This window comes from Mustela nivalis (assembly GCF_964662115.1).
Source record: "Mustela nivalis genome assembly, chromosome: 14".
In the NCBI taxonomy this organism is placed as follows: domain Eukaryota; kingdom Metazoa; phylum Chordata; class Mammalia; order Carnivora; family Mustelidae; genus Mustela; species Mustela nivalis.
The window spans coordinates 43,994,475-44,018,802 of NC_139033.1; the positions used below are offsets into that span (position 1 = coordinate 43,994,475).

General features: G+C 41.2%; 1 protein-coding gene across 2 annotated transcripts in view; it reads left to right on the forward strand.

Annotated features, from left to right (window-relative positions):
• Window positions 1–24,328, forward strand: part of DYM (dymeclin) — a 332,115-nt gene that overhangs the window by 215,760 nt on the left and 92,027 nt on the right. For both annotated transcript variants that reach the window (XM_082699258.1, XM_082699257.1), the window contains one exon: window positions 6,350–6,452. In XM_082699258.1, the coding sequence (XP_082555384.1) occupies window positions 6,350–6,452 (103 nt within the window). The remainder of the gene's footprint in view (window positions 1–6,349; window positions 6,453–24,328) is intronic.

A 24,328-nucleotide genomic window follows, 5' to 3' on the forward strand; every position in this document is an offset into this window, starting at 1 on the left:
AGTACATTCAGCTGCGCAGGGAGGGGAAAGGAGGCTTCCTGCATGAAGAAGGAGTTTCTGCCTGCAGAGGAGAAAGTCTCAGGCTTGGCATTAAAGGAGATGTGGTTTCTGTCTGCAGCTTTGCTCTTATTAACTTTAATAATATTTTGTCTATCTTGACATTTTAAAATAGCTCTTTAGGCTTTGTCAAGAACTTTGAGTTCACTACCCTGTGTAACTTTAACCTCAGATGCACTGTCAACTCTGTACCTCAGTTTCCTAACTTCCCATTCTTCTGTGGAGTTGAGGTGCTCCTTGTCTCTCTGGGGACCGCCATGATGAGGGAAGGTGACTACAAGTTGTGAGGGGGGCAAGGCTGTCGTAGGGAAGGTCTGCAGTTCTCTGGGAGGGAGCCCCCCTGCCACCTCCTAGGAAGTGACACTTCTGTGTTGCTTCCTCTTCAGGGTCTTACTCTAGCTCTTTGCCCCCCCACTGCCCACTTCCCCATATCAGGCTTCTCTCTCAACCACGGGGGTTCCCTTCAGCCTTTTCCTCCACTCCAAGAAAGGTTTTGGTAAGGTCATCATTGTTTTCTTTCCTTGAGCCAAATCCAGTGATTTTGTTTCTTTCTTTTTTTTTTTTCTTTAATCCTTCTTTACCCATTGACAGGGATGACCACTCTCCCCTTGAGACTGTTCTCTCGGCTTCCAAAATGTCTTCCACTTTTTGTTCTTCCACTGCTATTTTTCTAAGGCCCCTCTGCTGTTTCCCTTTTTTAGTCTTGGTGTTTCCCGGAATCCTGACCTTGTTCTTTTTTTCTCACTTGACACAGTATCCTTGGGTGGTCACGTGTACTTGTGTGATGGCCGCTGATGCCCATAACCCTCACAAGTTCTCTGCTCTCTCCCGGAGCACCAGCTTCATATTTCTGAACTGCCTGCTGGATATTTCTCACCATCTGGATATTCCTGCGCATCTCTGGCTTTTGTGGCAGAATCATTAAGAGCACAGATTCTGGAACTTGGCCTGCCCCTGAGCTTGACTCCTGACCCCACCACTTAGTAGCCCTGTGCCTTAAGCAAAGTACTTAACTCCTCTCTGCTTTGATTATCCTCCCTAAAAACCAAACACAGGATGGATAATGATAGCACTGGCCTCTCCTGATGGTTTGATGAGCAGCGAGCCGTGCATGTGTGTCCTAGTCGCTCCTGCTGCTGGGACACAGCCGTGGGCTTCCTGGGCCCTTTGCCTTCTCTGACGCTCTTCTCTTCCCAGCACACGCGGTCACATTCTCAGCCAGCTGCTGTTTCCCAGTTGGGAACTTTGGAGTCACCCGGGACTCCCTTTTGTCACTGTTTCTGTTGTCTCTCTGCCTTCCTAGTGGCTTGTACTGCCTTAGCTCGGTTACCTCCTGCTCTCTTATTTTGAGGCATGAGGTTCGTTACCTAAAGGATCTTTCTGCTTCAGCAGTTGTTTCCCTGTCATCCTTTTCTTGAGGCGGGGAGGGATCTTTCTGAAACAAACACAGCAGTGATGTGCTTGTGCCTCACTGCTTGGGCCTGTATTTTTCAGATGTGGCTTCCTAGAGCCCTGAGGTTCTGTGGCAGGAACTGGATCACCTCCATGGGATGAGAGCACACTGGGGAGAGACCGAGGACATACATGAACAAGGACTGATCGCTTTCTGTCCATCTCTTGCCCCACACTCCCCGCCTGAGCACCAGACACAGCAGCTTTGCTTTCGTGTCTCCTGCTGTCATAAAACACCTCTGGCTTTCGAGGGGCACCTGGGTGGCTCAGTCAAGCATCTGGTTCTTGGTTTCAGCTCAGGTCATGATCTCATGGGCTCTGCACTCAGCGGGGAGTCTGCTGGAGATTGTCTCCCTCTGCCCATCCCGCTCTCTCTCTCTCAAAGAAATAAATAAATCTTAAAAAACAAAACAAAAAAACAACCACCACCACAACAAAAACCTCGGCTTTCAGGATAAAGTCCAAGATCTAAGCGAGACATGAGAGACACCTCATAAACTGTCCCCACTGCTGGCCCAGCATTGATGGTGTGCTCCGCCACACATGGAACATTTGGTGAACGCATGTGCCATCCTGTTGCCTACGCCGACAGTGCTCAAGTATCTCTGTCCTCCCTGTGCTCCTTTCTCGGCACAGATGACCTCTACCTTTGCCTCACTGGCTCGGCTCACCCCTGACAGTTCCTTCAGATCCAGCTCAGGCGTCCCCTCCAGCCATGCCTTCCTGTTCCTGTCTCCAGGGGCAGCCGGGCAGCCTCATCTGCGTCCCACCGGCCCTCCCTGCTCGGACAGTAGAACTTCTGTGTACGTTTGTCCTCCTCAACCAGCCACCCCTCCAGGAGGGCAGGACGAAGACCGCGCTGCCCTTGCTTGTCACTGTCTGCCGGGCATTTTGCACATTGCCCCGCACATCATAGGTTCTTGGTAAATGTTTGACTTACTGCCTGCCTCAGTGACTTGAGTGGAGATGCAAACCTCGTAACATGGTTTTTGTAACAGGCGCGTCGCTGTCTTGCTGTGCTTCCTCTCTCGCCGCCCTCACCCCGTGGACTCACATCATTCAGCCATGGGACTCCTTCGCTTGAGCCTCTCTGAGCCCCTGGGCACACCGTTTCCCCTTCTGAGTTCCATACTCTCCCTGCCCCGTACGTGTCCCCACCAGCAAGCCCCTGGGGAAGATTTCCTGGGACAGGCACCGAGCCTTCCTCTGTGTTCCCTTAGCGCACTCTGGAAACCCACCGTGTCCTCCGATTTCGGAATTACAGGCTTTTTCTTTTTCTTACCACCTTAGATTTCAGCTCCTTGGGAGCAAGGGACGTGTCTCTTTTGTCATTTTGTAAGACTAATGTTCCTTTAGCTGCTTCTCCATGTTGAGTCAAGTCCAGGGCTTGCAGTGTGCCCTAATGGGTCCTTCACAGTTCGTCCTAAACCATCTCTGTTTGGGCCTCGTCTCCTGCTGCTGCCTGTGAGCCCCGAACGGCAGCCCTTTCCAAAAGCAGCTGGTGGTTTTCTGAGCGTATCTCATGTAGGACTAACCATGCAGAGTCTATCCTCGTGCTCCTTTCTGAAATGCTGGCTGTTCGCAGGGGCTCTGTTTTCTTCAGGTTAGTGTATTCTTTTTATTCCACTTTTTAAAAATGTATATAATATTTCAGGCATATATCAAAGAGATAGAGTAATACAGCAATCCCCTATGTATATACCCAGCATAACAAAAACAACATTTTAGAGAGAGAATGAGAGAAAGATTCAGAGAGAGAGCTAAATCCCTTATTTTTTTCCTCTCTGATCTCATTTCCTTCCCTTTCTCAGTGAAGAATGGCTGTCTTAAATATAGTATTTATCATTTCCATATGGTTTATTATTTCATGTTTTATCTGTAGAGGATCGGTAATATCATTTTTGCATTTTTAATACACTATGTAAATAATACTACTTTGGCCGCATTCTTCCACTAGAATCCTTGCATGTAAAATACCCTTGTTTTGGAGTTTTATCCTTATTGTGGCACAGAGCCTCGGATTACTTTCCATTGCTCTGTAGGTTTCCTTACAGGACTCGCCCGCAGTATTAACCCATGCTGTTCATCAGCGTTCTGATTTTCAGTTTTTCATTGCTAAACCAATTTGTAGTGAACATACTTGTATAAAAGAAAAATCTAGTCTTTTTCTAAGATTAAAAAACAAGGACTCTGGCAGCGATATCCTGAGTGAATAGTACACTTGAAAGCCAGTTTTGCTCAGAATTACCCCTTTACACGCAAACACCATACATCTCTACCATTCGCTCTAACTGGCAGTAAGCTAAGGGGGCTCGTAGTTTGATTGCAAAGTTTTCACCAGAAGTTACTTTTCCCAGCAATTTACAAGCCACATCTCATATACATTTAGGTCCTTTTGCCTTAAAAAGTTAAATGCGGGGATGCCTGGGTGGCTCAGTGGGTCAAGCCGCTGCCTTCGGCTCAGGCCATGATCTCAGGTTCCTGGAATCAAGTCCTGCATAGGGCTCCTTGCTCAGCCGGGAGCCTGCTTCTCCCTCTGCCTCTGCCTGCCGCTCTGCCTGCTTGTGCTCTCTCTCTGACAAATAACTAAATAAAATCTTAAAAAAAAAAAAAAAAAAAAAGTTAAATGCGAGCCAGAATTAGAATGTTAAAATATATATATATATATATATATATATATATATATATATATATATTGAAAGCTCTTTAGATTTAAGACCTGAGGGAAAAGCCTCTTAAGTTGTAGGAGAATAACAGCTTGAAGTCAAGTGTGAATGCTGTTTCTCATTCGTGATAGGAAACTTGAAGTGGCCTCAAATCAGCTGTTCCCACACCAGCTTTCTTAGGAACAGCTGGGAGCAGTAGCTACAGCTCCTTGAGGTGGACCAGTCAACATTTTCGGCCCTCACCAGTCAGATTTTCTGTTATACCCAAATGAAAGAGCTTACGTTAGAACTGAGTCTTACTTCCTTGTTTTGTCTTCTTCTAACAAGGAAAGTGGATTGTTAGTATTCTCTTTGAAAATAAACAAAACTAGCCTTTCTTCTCCTGAGGAAACAATTTCAGATCCTTTTTGCTTTGATTCCTACAACTTGTTTAAGAATTCTCTTCAATTTTGATGGAAGGGACCATGGATTACCTTTGCTATCCTCTGAAGGGACGCTGTGGGGACGTAGACAGAACCCCAGGTTGCTGGTATTTTGTAAACTCAACAAAGGCCGCTGTCTGTCTTCACTTGCACCCCTTCTTCTAACTAATACCAAGAAGCGTACTTCTTCCAAGCATTTTTAGTGCTTTCCCTTTTTATGTGGGCATCAGTTCATGCCTCTGAGACTTGCCACGCCCTGTGCAAGAACTGACCATCAAAGTTCCTTTGGCCTCAAAAAAGCTCCTGAAATTCCCTTTTTTCCTCAAATGTGCTGCTAACAAATTTAAAGAACCTTAGTAATTTTTTTTCTTTATGCATTTCCATGTGAATATGCTTTGTACACAACCCCAACAAATTTTTGCCTTTTATTTTCATCATTTACAAAATAATTTGTATATTTGAAATGTATATGGCTAATGCAGTTCACTGTCCTATTCCGTTGTGCTTTTACTTGGCAATTTTACTTCAAGGAATTTATCCTGTATATAGTCTCACTTCAATATGCTAAAAAATTATATACAAGGGTGTTCATCACAGTGCTGTTTAAAAAAAAAAAAACTGGAAACGTTGCAATGATTGATTAATAATGGGCTAAAGATAAATAAACTATAGTATATCCATATGCTTATATGTCCATTCCTGGCCCTCAACATTTACTGAATGGATCAAGGACTATATTGTTCAATGAAAAAAGTGTGAAGTACGGAACAGTACACATTGGGTGAAATAAAAAAGATGCATGTGTGTGTATAGCCTTGCCATCTTTAACAATTCTGGGATCACAGACAATAAAGTGCTGGTACATAGTAGCTACCTGTGCATCATGGCAGTGGGTGTGAGCAGAAAGTGTAAGGTTTACTTTTAACCTCGGAAGGTAAAACAAAACTGAACCTCAAGTGGAGAAGACTCTTGAGCAGGTTTCTGGACCTCCCTCTTGGAGTTCTCCCCAGTCGAATAATCTGCCTACAGATTCCACCTGCCACACAGCGCCGAGCCCTGACCCCTCTGGCTTTTCAGCTCGCCATGCTGCTGCTGTGCACTCCCTGGGTCCCAGTCTAGAACGTTCTTTAGGCAGTTACTCTCTTCTAGGGATCCCAGTCCTGCACTGTAGATGTTGTACACCAGCTGAAAAGTCATTTCATATCTTTTGTCCATTTTTTAAGGTATTAATAGCAGGAAGGTTAATTTGGGGCCAGTTAGTCCATCATGACCAGAAGTGGAAATCTTAAAGATAAAGCTGTGATAGAAAGTGATTGACTCTCTTATCCTAGAGAAATAATTTAATCCAATACGCTTCTTTGAAGGATGAGGAAATTGAGGTACATGTCTAAGGGGCTAGTCATAGCTTGCCCTCAGAGTGACTCAGGAAGCCCAGTGCCCCTTAGTCTGTCTGAATCTCTGTCCACCATTCTTTCCTCAATACTGGAAAATTCTCCTATGTTTGCAGTAGTATTGTAAGCTGTCAAACTTTTTTTTTAATTCTTTTGAATCCCTGTAATTTAAACATTCTCCTCACTTTATTTTTTTGTTATATCGATGGTATCATTGATCCTGCTGTTAACACAGGCATGAAGAAAAAAAAATCATACATGTGTATTTTAGAATATGACATTCTGCAGAACTATAATACCGTATAAAACCCAGAAAAGGAGACACTTATTTCTCTCTTTTTTTGTTTTTTGTTTCTTTCAGTTTGTTTTCCTTGCTGTCTAAAAAACACAACAAAGTTCTGGAACAAGCCACACAGTCCTTGAGAGGGTCACTGAGTGCCAACGATGTTCCTCTACCAGATTACGTAAGTAGTTAACCTTACATTGTCAGTAACAAGTTTTCCTTTCATTGTAAGGCTCATAAGTAACGATCTCTGTTCTCAAGATCTGACTATGATCTTGGTGCCTCTAATATGCAGATAAAGGAGTGCTGTCTCACATCAATGGGAAAACTTTTAAGTGATTATTAACAAGTGGTTAAAGAAAGTCAACCTTAAGCCAGTGACTGTTAATAATTAGGACCCTTGTTACCTCAGGCAAGAAACCCACTCAAACTAGTTCCATGGAAGCAAAAGGAGCGGTTTCACAGAAAACATTCAGAGGTTTGTCACTGAACTCGAGGGGCGGGGGTACAGGGACTGGATTTCACAGAGAACCAGAACCTGAACTTGAGAAGCTTTTGGATTCAATAACATCCTGTCTTTTTGAGGCTCTTCAGTTTCTAGGCTCTGGTTCCTTTGCTTCCGCTTTTCTCTTGAGCTATTATTCTCGATTGGCCAGATTTCCCTATGTGTTGACTTGGACCTAAAATAGCCACTCCAGCCTTCCTCTCACCCTGGGAGTGTCGTATCGTTAGCCACCTGACCAGTCTTGAAGCCCCAGTTCTCCGTTCCAGGGAGAGATACTCTTCAGTGGCTCCGCTCAGCTCAGTGCGCCACACTGGTCCTGTGAGCCACGGTCAGCGGGGACAGCACTCGTGTGTTGCCATGGTTTCATCCACTTGACAGATAAAGAACTTATTCCCACCTCACCTCAGAGAATGACAGCAGAGTGGAATGGGAGCGGCACAGGCATGAGCGTTCTAGAATAACAGGAAGGAGAATATTAGGAGTGCCTTCAGGGCAGTGCCACTGTCCGTGACCTTCCTTACATTTTGGAACATGGCTCGGATGAGGATGCTAAAAATTATCTTGTCACAGACCACAGAAGTAGTCCATCGAGTTCTAACAAGGACAACAACTCTCAGTGGGTTGATACTTAAGTACTTCATGAGAGAATTTTTAAGTTCGGAGTTTGAAGTGGTGATGCATACCAGACAGCCGGCGACTTGTTCTGTTTCCTGTGGTTTGTTTCATTTCTAAATGGCTGTGCTGATACGAGACTGTGGGAACGGCCTCCAGTCCCGATAGCGGTCGCTGATAAACAGAGATGGCTGGGTGCAGCCGCAGCCCAACTCGTGCTGTTTTTCTTCCCTTTTATTTATTTTCGTGTATGCATGTGATGTGATGACCTGTCATTCCCATGAAGGTATTAAGTGTGTAATTCCAAAGGACTTCTCTTTTACCAAAAAAAAAAAAAAAAAAAAAAGTATCTTTGATTATTTTCCTGCTAACTGAATATTCTCAACTTTTTCCAAAAATTAGCATAATATCCGAGCCGGAACTTGTTATAAGAAAAATATTTCTTCCTAATCATTCCTTGAAAACCTCAGTTGGGGCCTCTGAGTGGCTGTGGGGATTGCGTTTATTAAGAACTTGAATTCAGGGATGCCTGGGTGGCTCAGTCCGTTAAGCATCCAACTCTTGATTTCAGGTTAGATCATGATCTCGGTGTTGTGAAATCGAGCCGTGCATCAGGCTCCGTGCTGTGGGTGGAGCCTGCTTAAAATTCTCTCTTCCTCTACCCTTCCCTCTCCAAAAAAAGAAAAGAAAAAAAAACCCTTCAATTCCTCTAGGAATGTTTTGTTATTTTTATATAATTACCATTTGCTTACATAGCACTCCTGTGTCATTTCTTCCACAAAAATGTGTTGAATGTATTTAGTGTTGAGGGTGTGCTAGCAGCATTCTCCTGTAATGGGAGACCAGAAAATCACTATGTCTTTGAGAAAATGGATCGTATTTAATGGTATCCGCCAGTCATGAAAGTGATTATGCAATGAAAGGACAGGTTAAGCCCCTAACAGACACACCAGTTCTACTATTGAACCTGATAGTTTTTAAGTTGCTGATTTGTTCTTGCATTACATTTTCACTAGGTAAAAATGAATTTTTTAAAGTATCTGGCTCATAGAAATACACAGAAAATTCTACGTAGAATCTGGACAGTCCTTATTTTAACATTTGTGTGTGAGAGACTTTACGAATCACAACAGACTCCAGATGGGCTAATGAACTCGAATTTTGCCGCCTTTCCTCAGAGTTCATTGCAGAGGGTGGGTCGCCCTGATTCGTTAGTGGTGATGGCGGCGGGGTCCTTCCTGCCACTTAGCCATGTGGGGACGAGAGAAGTCAGTGCTGCTGTGTGTTTTCTTTAATCATAACTGAGCGTGTTCCCTTGTCATTCCCACAGTGCAAAACACTGTAAGTGATCTGTGTATTTGAAGCCATGTTCCCACTGTCATTCTCTTTGAAATTGGTCATTAACTGGGAAAACAAAATGTTTCTCCCTTTTTTCCCCCTCCCTGGAAATCGTAATTAAACGTCTCTGCCAACAGCCACATAAAACTCTGTGTTCTGGACTCATGCTATAGACCACATATTTGTAAAAGATGGAAAGGAAAGGGTTGAAATGCTGCAGTGGGTCCCTGACAGCATAAGAGGTCACTTCTATCCAAGCCGTGACTGTCCTTTCCCACCGGGATCAGATGGGTTTGAATAAGTGCTCAAAAATAATCATGTGTTCTTCTCACTGTAATACACAGAGTACTCTCAGTCTGCCTGGAGCTTTCTGAGTTTATTAAGAAAACACTTATCCTCATTGTACTGTGTAATTGACAAGTCCATTGAGTAACAACAGAGAAAACAAATAGCAAGTTAAAAAAGCATGAGTGTTCATCCTTCAGTACGGCCTTGTTTGGTGGGACTGCTCAGGGGAGACCTGAAGCCTTCCACCAAGTTCTAGATAATGAGGGGACTGGCTGCTGAAGGGGAAATAAAACAAAAACTGCACTCAAGTCCTCTTTGGGAGAGAGAATGCTGAGTACAGAGAGGGAGAGCTGTTTCTGCAGCCTCTCTTCGGGGGCGGTAAAGACGTCTGGGAAAGCACGGGCAGTCCATCCAGCCACGTGACTGCACTTTGCTGTCTTTAGGGTTTCCTAAAAGTGAATTCTGTGACTAGAGCAGGGGAGAATTGCTAAAGGAGAATCTTTCCACATCTTTTTTTTTTTTAAAGCCACTTGAATATATAAAGTAAAACAAAAATAATAAATGAGCTGTAATTGTGTTTTAAACCTATACCTGTGGTTTTTAAATTACAAATATTGTTACAGTGTCCTCTAAGCTTTTTTTCCCTAATTTCTGACAATCATCTTGGCAAGTATTTAGGATAAGAGGAATCTAAGTCTTATTCTAGGTAGAACCATAAGGAACCAAATTATAATGTCCTTTTTTTTTTTTTTTAAAGATTTTACTTATTTATTTGACAGAGAGATATCATAAGTAGGCAGAGAGGCAGGCAGAGAGAGGGAGGAGGAAGCAGTATCCTTGCCGAGCAGAGAGCCCGATGCAGGGCTCAATCCCAGGACACTGAGATCATGACCTGAGCTGAAGGCAGAGGTTTTAACCCACTGAGCCACCCAGGTGCCCCTTATATTGTCCTTTGATCATCAACCAACCTGGGAACCTTTCTAAAGGACTGACTCTGCCATCTAATTTTAAACAGTAATTGCAAGGACATAAGCTAAAAAGATGCAACCAAAAAGATGGAGACAGAATCAGAAAAATCAGCTAGAATGTAAATAGCAGCTAAGAGTTTATCATTGAATGCTAAGCAAGTATAACATTACTAACTTCTTTTTTTTTTTTAAGATTTTATTTATTTATTTGACAGAGAGAGATCACAAGTAGACAGAGAGGCAGGCAGAGAGAGAGAGGGAAGCAGGCTCCCCGCTGAGCAGAGAGCCCGATGCGGGACTGGATCCCTGGACCCTGGGATCATGACCTGAGCCGAAGGCAGCGGCTTAACCACTGAGCCACCCAGGCGCCCATGTTACTAACTTCTGTATATGTGTCTGTGTGTATGTGTCCACACACACATTCCAGTGGTTCTCTAAGTTCTCATTTTTACTTTCCTTTACCTGTGACTGAACAGTAGAGTTGTCCAGAGGCTTCATGGTGAGTGATCGTTTCATTGGCAGCTCACAGAACATGTTCTTGTGTATTCTAGTGCTTTAAACTGTTCTTAGTTTTAATTCATAATATAAATACCAATACATATTATCGACATAAAAATAGGTTTTTTGAGAGCATCAGAGATTTCCAAGAATATAAAAGGGTCTTGAGACCAAAATACTTCAGAACCAGTGGAATATATGATCTGTTACACACACAGACACACAAGCACACTCACAGACGTGCACAAACATCCATGCACACACATGCAGAAGGAACAAGTAAATATATGCTGCTTCATATCCTATGCTTGGTTTTTGTCTGTGATATTCTTCTCTCTCGGTAGGATTGAGTGTACTTTGAAGGCATGAGTCTGTTCTGTCTTGGGCTGAAAAAAGTAGGCTAAATATTAACCAATTAATTGATGAGGATGAAGCTCCATGTCCACACCTCCACTGCTCTTTCAGGCGTCCGAAACTGCAGAGTTTCAGATCTAAATTATATCTGTAAGACATTAAATTTGAATGGTTTGGTTGTTTCCCTAGTCAAAAAAGATAGTTTCTCACATGCAGGGGACATGTGTAATTTTTAAGCTGAATTCTATATTTTCTCATTAATTTGTGCATGATCTTTATGTCAGAACTGCTTCTTTTCTGGGGCACCTGGCCGGCTCAGTTGGTGGAGCATGTGACTTGATCTCAAGGTCATGGGTTTGAGCCCCACAGTGAGTATAGCGATGGCTTTAAAAAAATATTTAAATTGCTGCTTTCTTGTTCAAAGGGTAGTTGTAGTATTCTTTCCTTTAGTTCAGTACACATAAAACAGGTTGTTCGACCTCTACTTGATCTAATACTTCGCTATCTTAAATTCTAACTTCCTAAAGAGCAAGCACCATGTGTTTGAAATTTGTTTTGATCAAGTCTTGATGGCTTATCCTCGGCATGGAATCCTAAAATATTGCTAACCCTGGAGTATGACCTAACCTTTTGAACCAATAACTCTTAAGGTTTATTTATTTATTTATTTTGGAGAAAGAGGGAGCTCATGCACAGGCTTCAAGCAAATGGTGGGGGAGAGACGGCGGAAGAGAGAGAATCCCATGCAGACACCCCGCTGACTGCAGAGCCCATCACAGGGCTTGATCCCATAACCCTGAGATCATGATGTGAGCTGAAGTCAAGAGTCAGATGCTTAACTGACTGAGCCACCCTGAACCAATAACTCTTATTCAGAGTCTTTTATCTCATTTATATTTGCTTTTAGACATTTATTTCTTCAGAAATATATTACAAGATATTCTGAACTCATTGCACATAACAAGAAAACTTGAATTCAGGGATTTTCCAGTTTTCCTCCCTTGTATTTTAGGCAGTTATATTTTTAAGACTCCTTGTTAGTGTGTACTCTTTAATCTTAAATTCATTTGACTGAAACAGTTGATGGATAGGTAATCTTGAAAAATATCTTCAGCTGTTTGTTTTACTCGTGTGTGCCTTTACTGAGCTAGTGTTAAAACACTTCTTTTACATACACAGTCATAAATGTGCATACGTACTACATAATACTTCTTGTATTTCAGTGTTGGTTCTGGGTGAGACTATCACTTGGAGATGTTCCTGTGGGGTATAGAGGCTGGAATAGACAGCCTCTATCATTTAACATTTAACATTGCTAGAACATGGGAATGGCTATCTGGAATGAGCTGTCATATCCAAGGAGTTGGAAACGATGAAATTTGCCTTTGTTAAAACCGTTCCTTTTAGATGTTGTTACTTTAGAAGGAATCACTTTTGGGCGTTTATTCCAGTGATGGGGGCATTAATCAGGATGTTGCTAAAACTTCTGTTTGGGGATTACTTTAGCATGGTGTGAGAGATAAAAACAAAGAGGGCTTAGCACCTATACACAGGGATTCTCAGTGGCTACATACAGTTCTGTATGACAAATTTTGTAAGAGGTCTGTAACCAGACTTGGGGGTTTTCGGAAAAGGGAGAGAACAGTTTGGGGGAAGTAGGGAAGGAATTGTGCCAGTGTTCATGGCAAGGAGTTGCATTTTGAGCCAGGTAGTATTTTGAAAGGAGAGATTGAAGCGGGAAAACAGTCTGGGGTTATGCTTCTCGAATAAGGGCGTAGAGGTGAAAACAGCACGTCATCGCCCTTGGGTTTCTCGTGTCCAGCACAATGTCTGGCATGTGATAGGTGCTCACACCATACACAAAAATTAACTCAGAATGGACCATAGCCATTAAATGTAAGAGCAGAGACTGTACAATCCTTAGAAGAAAATAAGGGAGTAAATCTTTGGTAACAAAATAAAAACAGACAACTCTTAGACTTCATCAAAATTTAAAACTCTTGAGCTTCAAAGGCCACCATCAAGAAAGTGAAAGGACAGCCCACAGGATGGGAGAAAATGTTTACAAATCTTATATCCAATAAAGGACTAGTTAGTATTCATAATGTGTAAAGAATTCTTAATAGACACAGAAAGGACAAATAGTCCAATTTTTTAAAAATGGTGACTGTTTTGTAACCTGGTTCTGTAATTTATGTATCTTACATAGCTGTCTGGCCTTGGGCAGGTCATTTTGCCTCTCCTGGCCTCAATTGCCCCATCTGTAAAATAGGAGTGACAGTAGAACCTACTACCCAGGGTTGTTGTCAGGATTAAATGAATGAACAAGTCCAGGGAGGAACCTTGGTGCATAGCAAGTGTTGAGTAAGCATTAGCTACTGCAGTTACGCTGTGCAGTTCATGTTTGGGAGAGGGATTCTGGGACAACAGAAGCCAGCTCAGGAGATGAAGATGTGTGTGTGCCCTCTGGTGACGGGGAAGACTTCCTTCAGGAGAGCTATGTCATCAGTAGAGGGGGAGACAACGGAAGCCACCGTAAACTCATAGTTGAGCAGCAACATGAGGAGGCGTCTTTAATCTGTCTGGGGACACCTCAGTTGTTATTTGGCACCAAAGGGTGAATCTCAACCCCAAAGGGAGGCCCTCACTTTTCAGCATGCTCCCTGATCTTAGAAATATACCAGGGCTGAGTGTGTCCCAGAGCCCCTAAGGTGAACCACACCAGAGTGGCCACCAAGATCAAAGCAGTGGCTTGCACTGGCATTTTTCTAGTCGGTCAGCCATCCTCCTGAATGCCAGATGTCCCACGAGGCCTTGGGTGAGCCAGTGATTGGGTTGCTCACCAGTCCCATCTCTGCCTATTTACACAGCTAAGCACTACTTTCCATCATGCTTTTGTCTGGTGGTTGCGGGAGCATCAGACCAGCTATAGTCAGTGGGATGTAGGCAGAAGTGATGTCATCATCACCACCGCCCCACGCCACCACCACCCCGAGCTATCTTCCACATGTCTCTCATCACGTGCTAGCTGGATGCAGGAAATCTGGTGTGAGACTCCAGGGTCCAACAATATGGCAGTGCATGGACCCCTGAATCATCTCCCTGAAAGCCAACTGGGTACCTGTTGGACTGTGATGCAAGAGAGCAATTAAAAAAGAAAATGGGCAACGGAACAGAATAGGCATTTCTCCAAAGCAGACAATACAAGTAACCTGTAACCACATTGAAAGATGCTCAATGTCATGGTCAGAAAGTGCAAATTTCAGCCACGGTGACGTTTATACCACCAAGATGACTGTCACCAAAAGACAGAAAATCACAAGTATTGGTGATTTTGTGTTGGTTTATTTTTCCTTTGAGACTTTCAAGATGTTTTAAGTCATCAGGTATTTCCTCTAATCCAGCTCTAGGATCAACCAGATCTTCAAGAAAGATCATGAAATTTGAATCAAGATCTTTGTAGTTACTTTCATAATGTAGAAACTGCTGTGTTTAAAAAAAAAAAAAAAAAAAAGGCCAAATCTTCTGAATAAGGTTGGTGAACATCTCTAAAAGAAACAACTGCTTTGGGGCGCTGGGGTGGCTCAGTCAGTTAAGCACCTGCCTTCAGCTCAGGTCATGATCCCAGAGTCCTGGGATCGAGCACCATATCAGGCTCCCAGCTCAGCAGAAAGCCTGCTTCTCCCTCTCCCTCTGCTGCATCCCCTGCTTGTGCTCTCTCTCTGCCAGATAAATAAATAAAATCTTAAAAAAAAAAGAAACAACTGTTTTGATTTCATATAGGTCTCAAGCCCCACATTGATTAGATCCCAGGAAGTTTCTTCCTTACAACAGTTGATTTTAAAATTCAAATAAATAAAGCTTCTAGCAAGTGAACAACCCCCCTCTGCCACCACCACTTTAATTATAAACTGGACCTGACTTTAACATAATCAGACTCGTTTTCTAGGTTGTATTATAATTTGGCTTTAAGTACACTTCTAAATTTAAAAAAAAAAAAACTTTAAGTACACTTCTGAATTACAAGTTTCAGAAATGTTTTTAGGATTCTAAGGACAATATTTAGTCGAAGGATTCCCTTCTTGTTTAGAAAAAATTCTTTGTTTTAAGAAAACACACCTCTGTTGAGGGAAAGATAATTCCCATTTCTTTATTCCTCAAGAGGAAATTTGTCCTATATCTGTTCTTAAGGAGTATGGCAGAATATTCTTTTTAAGGATTTTTTTTAAGAAAAATTATCATCAGAAATACTTAAATAACCCTTATTTTCTTTCCTCTGGCTTATAAAAGGAAATGGGATGCGTTTGCGTTGAAATCTGGCAATGATTAATTAACTTTCTAAGCAAAGTTTAAAGAGTACAGAAAACCCATGCATATTAAATTCAGTAGCTCTGTGTGATATATTTGTAAAAACTAGTGATCACAGTGTTTTCCCCTTCCTGTTGTACTGAAAAAATTCTTACCTGCTGCTGTGCAGAGCTTATATGAAAATACCTTTTCCTGACAGTCTCCAAATTTTCTTTTATTTATTTAAGAAATCCTAATTTTAATTTTCCATTTGCTCAAATTTTTATTGATTTCTCTATCTCCCTTTCTGCCTGAGTTGGTAGTTACGAATAGGAAGAAAAGAAGTCTACTATTTGGAATTTTCTTTGATATATCCTTGATTTACATGGCAAATAGAAAGCAGCTGTCTATTTAAGCATCTAATTCTTGAAACCATAGTCCCCTCAAGCGTCATCTGGAAATAATGTAGCTTGTAAAACAAAGCTAAGAAGAAAAGGCAATGTTTGTTTTATGTGGGATGAATGATTTCTGTTGGGGTCCTTTAATTCGGCTATTATGAGGGTTATTAAAAAGCAGTATTACAAAAGGGGTTTAAATGAAAAGAATTTTTTTGAGCTGGTATCTTATTATTACAGTTGATTATAGTCAAAGCTGCAAATGTTTTATAAATGGCACTTTATTTTTGTTTCTCTAAATAAGACCCTGAAAAACCAGTAATCTTACTCATTGTATGAGTAGAAATTCAGCTCTTTCCATAGTTGATTAAATTTATGAAAACAAATTATATTTGAGAATTCAGCTCTGCCTGTTTTTCTGGAAATTTTGTGGATTTCTGGAAAATTCTTAATCTTCACAAGAACATTTGAGGATCACCTTACAAATGCAAGGACAGACAAGAGAGTATCAGATCTATCTAGACTTCAGCTATTAGAAGATTCCATTAACAACAGAGGGAGTCAAACCTAAATTATTTATTAATTTATTCATGGATTACCTGAGTTTCTGAGATGTGAATTTGGAGATCTCAGTCATGAGAAATGGTACATGTAGGAAAGTAGAAAGGCAGTTTAATTTGTGCTTTGACCATTATTAGAGGCTTTTTCATGATTGGAATGTATTTTCTTCATTTGTTAATACAGCAAAGCAGTTATTTTTGGAAAGTTGACCTATAAGAACTAAATTCAGTCCTTAGATGCATTTGGTGCCAGGGAAATGAAATTACTTAGCCTGTTTGTTCAGTAATCACTGGGGCATGGTTAATTATTTTTACGCATGTGAGGGCCCTGTAATCTTTCACCTGGTATCTTCTATGACCTCAAGTTTGCATTTTGATTGAGGTCATGAGGAGAGTATTGTGTTGCTCTCAAACCTGCCTTTTTTTTTCTGGAATATGCAATGCCAGTTGACCATTCTTGTGATTGAATTAATGGCATCCTTTTTAGGGTCATATTCTAAGGCTAAAAGGTACTGAGCCTTTAATAATTAAGGACCATCTCTCTTATGAAGTTGTTTTACACTGCTCATTAATTCAGATAAGAGTAACTTTTTTGTTTCATTATGAGTAGTGCTTCTGCTCGTTAACCAATTCCAAGTACTGAATTTCCCTTACCCATTGTAAGTGCTCTATCATATCATTACTAACACTCTCCAGGTTAACAGTTGATAGTAACAGCTACAAAAGAGTAATGCATGTATAAACACACTCCATATGGTTTCTAAAATTCCTTATTCTTTAATCCCACATGATGTTAGCTACTACTATTTTTTTAGGTACTTCCCTCTTCCCTGTGAAGATACCAGTAAAGATAAAAATCTCCTCCTTTGTGAAGCCTATGTTCTAATGAAGAGCAATGTCTAATGACTGTCAGCACGGGTGAATGAATGAATGAAATGTTAGAAGGTCCCATAGGAAAATGAAGCAGGATGAAGGGATGGAGAGTGCTGGCAATGGGAAGTTAGCAGTGTAAATGCATGGACATTGGGGTGCTTGCCTCATTGAGAAGGTAGCATTTGAGCAAAGACAAGTCGGGTGGCTACTCAGAAGACGTGTTCTAGCAAGATGGAACAGGGAGGCCAGAGGGCTTGAGGAAGGAGCCTCCTGGAGCTTGACAGCGTGGTGTTCACATCTCAAAAATTCAGGGTATTGAGGGCGGGAAGGAGATGATCTAGATCACACCGATAATTGTCTTGAACCACTGCTGATTGAGGAGAAATCAGAAAAATTTTAGGTACAGCAACAGCCTGGGAATTTGAAGACCTGTGCTCTATGTTTTTTACCTTTAATTTGCTGTGAGCTTGGGCAACTTATTTCATCATCCTGACCCTTGATTTCTTTGCCTTTGAAGTGTATCTTGAAGTAGGAAAGCCTGGGTGGCTCAGTTGGTTGAGCGCCCAACTCTTGATTTTGGCTTAGATGGTGATGTCAGAGTCCTGAGATCAAGCCCTGTGTTGGGCTCTGTGCTCAGCCCAGAGTCTACTTGAGATTGTCTCCGCCCCTGCCCCGTGCTCTTGCGTGCATGCTGTCTCTCACTCTCTAAAATACATAGACAAATCTTTAAAAAATAAAAATAAAATCTAGCTTGAGGTAGATTTTTGAGTGTGATTTCCTTAGCATTAGCGTTCTCTGGTTCCATCATTTCTGTGAGGATACACTGGGCAGATAGAAACGGATTTGTATAGGATTGTGGGAATGCACAATCAGAGGGGACTCCACCCACATCATATTCTGTGTGAACAATGTCCCCTAAAACACAGCCTGGAATATAGTGTGAATAGTGCGCCCTAGGGTTACGGAACAGTAGCGGGCCAGCACAGGAAGAGCTCAGTAAGAAATAGAGAATCGTGGTGCTGTTTCTTTCTTTAAGGATTTGAGACAGACATTTGTAGATAGCACTGAGTGATGGACATATTTATACATAAGATAAATCAGCTTATGGTTTATAGAATGCTGCAAATAAAAGGCTTCTCTGAGAAGGCATCGTAAAAATTTTGGGAGGTTTTCATTTGAATCTCACGTAGTGAAAGGGCCTTTAACTTAGAGTCGGTATGGAGAGTGGTTGAGAGTATCAGCTTTGTGAGGAGAATTCTTGGAAGACAGACCCAGCTTTACAGTTTTTTAGTTTCCTGAAATTTCTTTACGGAAACAGCAGATAGAATGCATCAGCACTCACTCACTCACACTAACATCTGCAGCAAGCTAGAGTGCATGGTGGCCACGTCAAACCCGGACTACCGAGAGCTACAAGATCCCTGTGTGTATGGGAGGAACTAGAAGGACCCAAAGAGACATCTGAGAGATCTGAGGACAGGAGGACCCCCAAGTAGCCAGAATGGGCTCTCTGGAAAGACCAGTTTGAGGAAAGCAATGTGAAACCACTAGGGATTTTGCATTCTCTAATTCGTGGTTGAATGTAAGCTGTCTGCTGGAAGAGCTGAAGGAGTTCTAGACTGTGAGCCCCATGAACATTTAAAACTAAACAGCTCAAGTTTTCCTTGAGGGCCAAGCCCCACAATAAGGTGAAGCTACTAGAAATAAGCCCACAGAGGAGGTCAGGGACACTAAGCAAAGAAAAAGAAAATTCAGATAAATGTAGGGTTAGAGAAGAGAGCCATGAGATCCCAACAGGGGCATGACTATATTTAGGAGCGCTTCATACTATAGCCCTAGAGTCCTGAAACTAGAAAAGTGCTACCTTGACCCACCTCTCCCTCCTAATGTGTTAAGAAAACTAACTTCAGGAGAACCTCGGTGGCTCAATGAGTTGATGTCTGCTCTTGGTTCAGGTCATGCATGATCCTGGGGTGCTGGGATCGAGTCTCACATGGGGCTCCCTGCTCAGCATGGAGTCAGCTTCTTCCTCTGCCCCTCCCCCCAACTGGTGTTCTCTCTCACTCTCTAACTCATATGCTGTCTCTCTCTCAGATAAATAAACTCTTCAGGAAAAAAAAAAAAACTAACTTCATTAGAAATGAGCAAAAGAGAATGTCAGTCAAATGCAGTGCAAAGGTAGAAGAAAAAAGAGACTAAGAGAATAAGAATATCTGTACTGATAATGAAAGCATGCGATGTACCCATAAAACAGATGAAAACTATTTAATAACCTTTCCAAATAACTAAAAGAAACTAAGAAAATCATACAAGATAAAACAGGTGCTCAGCTGGCTCAGTCAGCAGAATGGGTGGCTCTTGACCTCAGGGTGGTGAATTCGAGCCCCATGTTGGATGTAGAGATTACTTTAAAAAAAAAAAAAAAAACGATAGGGGCGCCTGGGTGGTTCAGTGGGTTAAGCCTCTGCCTTCAGCTTAGGTCATGACCTCAGGGTCCTGAGATCGAGCCCCACATCGAGCTCTCTGCTCGGTGGGGACCCTGCTTCCCCCTCTCTCTCTGCCCGCCTCTCTGCCTGCTTGTGATCTCTGTTAAATAAATAAATAAAACTTTAAAAAAAGATAAAACAGAAAAACATAAATCAGAATTATTTAAAAAATTGATATTTTTCTTAAATAAAAGAATCATTTTAGAAATGTCAGCTGTACACAAGTATTTATTAAGTAAATAATATAATGCCTTAAGAGTAACGGAATGTGAAAAGTGAAAAACTTGAAAGCAAAAAGGAATGAAAGGAAAAGGCTTTGAGAGACAGTAACTAAAGAATATAGGCCAATGGGGCGCCTGGGTGGCTCAGTGGGTTAAGCCGCTGCCTTCGGCTCAGGTCATGATCCCAGGGTCCTGGGATCGAGCCCCGCATCGGGCTCTCTGCTCAGCAGGGAGCCTGCTTCCTCCTCTCTCTCTGCCTGCCTCTCTGCCTGCTTGTGATCTCTCTCTGTCAAATAAATAAATAAATAAATCTTAAAAAAAAAAAAAAAAAAAGAATATAGGCCAAGATCCAACAACTATAAAATAGGAATCCCTTAAAAAGGAGGAAAACTACTAAAAGCTGTACTTCCAAGAAAACTTTCCTAAAATTAAGAAGAAGAGAAAAAAGCACATATTCTGTGCTTTGGGCCACCGGTACCAACACAGAGATAAGGAGATGGTAGTTCAGGGATAGTCGGCAGAAAGACCAGGCACTTTAAATGGAAGAAAATGAAGCTGTCAACACACTTTCTGACAACAGTGTTTTATGCCAGAAGAAAATGTTATCACATTTTAAAGTTACTCAAAGAAAGCACAGGGGTTTTATATCCCACCAAGCCGACTTCCAAGTATAACAGACATAGACAATCTTACTAAATCTAGGAACTCAAATATTGTTTCCTTCCTAAGGTCCATCTCCCACTACTCTCTCTGAGTGGTGGTCAGCAAAGGGTTTTGATAAAGAGCCAGAGAGTAAATATTTTAGACTTTGTAGGACACATGCTAGTCTCTGTTGCCTATCTTTTTATGGAGTATCTAGTTTTTGTTTTGATTGGTTTATATATTTAAAAATGTAAAAACCATTCTTAGCTCAAAAGGTCATATTAAAATAGGCCACAAACAGTCTGGCCCATGGTTCATGGTTTGCCAGCCTCGGTATCGAGAAAGAGCTTAAGACAACCACGCTGATTGGACAGTCACAAAGGCTAGTGGTGAGCATTAGCTACATTTTTTACTAGGGGAACACTAAATGATACACCTGAAGGAGCAAGTATAGTAAGTAAAGGCTGTTTTTCTGACCATAGGGATATGACTCTTAAACTGTGGAGAGGGAAATGGGGAAAGCATGTGAGAGTAGAATAAGCTCGCGGATTATAGTTAACTGGGAGTTAAAGGATATTATTTCAGTTCGGATCCTAGAAGAGAAGTAGGCAGTAAAAGAAATTACCTAATTTCAGTATTGCTTATGATAGGGAACCAATAGAAAATGATAAAAAAAAGAAGGGGGGGGTGATGAGAGAAATTTAATACAAAGTTATTCATATAAGATTACCATTAGAATAAAAATACGAACTTCCTAAATACCAGAAAATATACCTAAAAAAACAAAATATGAAAAGAAAGCAACAAAATAGACACATTTCAAAAGTCTACTTATTTAAAAGACTTAGTTACATATAAATATAATATAAAATTATATGGGAGCACTGAAACCAGCCAGACTGATCTTTAAAACTCAGTCCATGAGAACTGGTTGAATAACTTTTGGTGCACTTAAACAGTAAAGTACTATGCAGCTGTAAAAATGAATGAGAGATATTTCTGTAGAAAGTCTATGTGCCACCACATAATCATCCTCAGGATAGGTTGGTGATATCCATTTGTATCTATTTGTACAGTGGGAATGCCTGGCTGGTTCAGTTAGTAGAACATGTGACTCTCAATCTTGGGGCCATGACTTCGAACCCCACGTTGGGGTAGAGTTTACTTTAAAAAAAAAAAGGAAGGGAAGGTAGAAATTTTTTTGAACACCTGCCTATAAGAGTGAAGGAAAGTGATAGGGATAAAATGAGCCTCTGAATAATCCTTATTATTTAGGTTTAATTGAAGAACTACATAGACAGTTCTTAAAGGAACAAAACTTCTGCCTATAGAATTGAGTATTAGTGATTGCACATATAGCGTGATTATAAAAGGAAATTTAAAAGAGCAGCCTCTAACACTGAAATACATTGAAAAAAATAAACCTAAATATATATCCAGTTGGTGGCATAACCAACCAACCAAGTGACTCTAGGCTATACCTTGAAAACACAGTTGGGAAAAAAAAAATTAAACTGTTTTTACTAGTCATATTTATGTAGAAGCCTTGGTGTTGTTATTTCAAGAAACGCGTGTGTAATGTGAGATAAAACAAACGATGGTTGTGCAGTATTCTAATTTTGCTTCCTCCATTGCCTTGGGAACCTGGATTCTTGGCACAGGAACAGTATATGCAGATGTAAAATAGAAGAGATTGAGTAAAACCCCTTTGATCTTAGCTTGAATAGGAACTATTTCTATGGACTCATATTTTTGTTTGTTTAATATCTCTAGCTATGTCTAGTCATTCTACTTCTGTCCTTTGAACTTATGGAAACAGTGACCAACCCAGTCGCATAGCACTGAGCATCCTTAGCAACCAGATTTCCACTAAAAGGAACAAAGAATTTATCCTGCCTTTTATTATAAGATGGAAGAAAACAATAGATAAGGAAAAGTTCCTCTTTGGAGAAGTTTTACAGCCAAAAATGAAAAAAGGATAGAATTAGAATATGGCCATTTTGCAAACCTTAATAAATGAATGCATCCAAGCATGGAGCATGAGTGGCTGCTAAACTTGCAAAAACAGACAACCAGACATCATGTGCCTTCTGTTGCAGAACACACCACCGTTTATGAAATAGTTTTGCTTTAAAAGAAAAAAAGAATCAAACCTAATATGATCAAGCCTGTAGATTAAGCTGCTAATTTACAGGAAAGATCGAGAACAGAAAAACCTTAACTGCCACCACCAAAAACCAGATTACGGGAAACTATATTGGACAAATAACCTGGTTTATTCAACTAATAATTGCAATGAAAAAGAGAGAAACACGCTTTAATAAAAAGTACTTGCACTATAAAAAATTTTATTTGGATCCTCATTCTGTTTTTTAAAAAAAAGAACAAGAAAAGCCTTTTTTTCTTAACCTAATTAGATTAGATTGGGCGTTTGATAATTTTCAGAGATGACTATTAACTCTTTTATGTGCGAGAATGGCATAGTGGTTGTATTTTTAAAAGACTATTTTGTAAAAGATTTATTTATTAGAGAGCGCTCACATGCAGGGGATGAGAGGGTAGAAGGAGAGGGAGAAAGAGAATGTCAAGTAGACTCCCTGCTGAGCCCGGAGCCCAGCATAGGGCTTGATCTCAGGATTTTGAGATCATGACCTGAGCTGAAATCAAGAGTTAGATGCTTAACTGACTGAGCCCCACAGGTGCCCCTTGAAGAAAAATTTTTATCTTTTGGAGATACTTACTGATATGTTAATGACTGAAAGATGTGTCTGGAGTTTGCTTCAAAATAACACTTGAGGGGAGGAAATAGAGTATAAAGAAACAAGACTGGTACTCGAATAAATAATTTTTTGAAAGACACCAGTGGGGAAAAAAGAAAAGAAACAAGATTTGTCCAGACTCCGGCCTTGGACATACCTGGATTTGAATTCTACTTCTGTCTCCTATTAGCTGTGTGATAGTAAGGAAATTACTTAATTTTTTTGAGTTTCAATTTCCATATCTGAAAATAAGCACGACAGTCCTGTTATCAATGACTTAATCTTAGTTTTTTTTTTAAAGATTTATTTATTTATTTGACAGAGAGAAATCACAATTAGATGGAGAGGCAGGCAGAGAAAGAGAAAGGGAAGCAGGCTCTCCGCTTAGCAGAGAGCCCCATGCGGGACTCGATCCCAGGACTCTGAGATCATGACCCGAGCCGAAGGCAGCGGCTCAACCCACTGAGCCACCCAGGCGCCCCAATCTTAGTTTTTAAATAGGATTAAAAACAGTAAATACAAAAGCGAAACACAGTATATATTCAAGGAGGGCATCATCCATCCAAAATACATGATGGTATTTATGCCATGTTTTACTCCAGACATTGAGTATACAGTGATGAATGAACAGAAATGGACCTTGCCCTGCCTCAGGATCTGGTGGAGGGAAAAAATACCACAATCATTTAGCAAGCAAATAAATACATTATAAATAGGGAAAATAACTGCAACATAATGCAAGAGAATTTTAAGAATCTTAATTTAAATTTGGGGTGCTGGGGAGATGGAGTATTTGCTCTGTGAAAATTTAACTGAGACCTGGTAGAGCCAGAGGAAGAGTGGGGGTAGAGTGTTTTAAACAGCATGTTCAAAAGCCCTGCAGGTAGACAGAGTTCTGTTTATTCAGGAAAATGTACGCAAGCCAGAATGTCTTGGAGAGTAGCATTAAATAAGACTGGAGGCAGAGGTTATTGTCTGGCCATGCCAGGCCTGGCAGGTTGTTGATGGAAAGGAGTTGGGTATTTTTTTTTTAATATTTTATTTATTTATTTGAGACCGAGACAGTGAGAGAGAGTATGAGCAAGGAGAAGGTCAGAGAGAGAAGCAGACTCCCCGTGGAGCCGGGAGCCCAATGCGGGACTCGATCCCGGGACTCCAGGATCATGACCTGAGCCGAAAGCAGTCGCTTAACCAACTGAGCCACCCAGGCACCCGAGTTGGGTATTACCCATAGTTCAGCATAAGGTCGTTGAAGGGTTTTGAGCAATGGA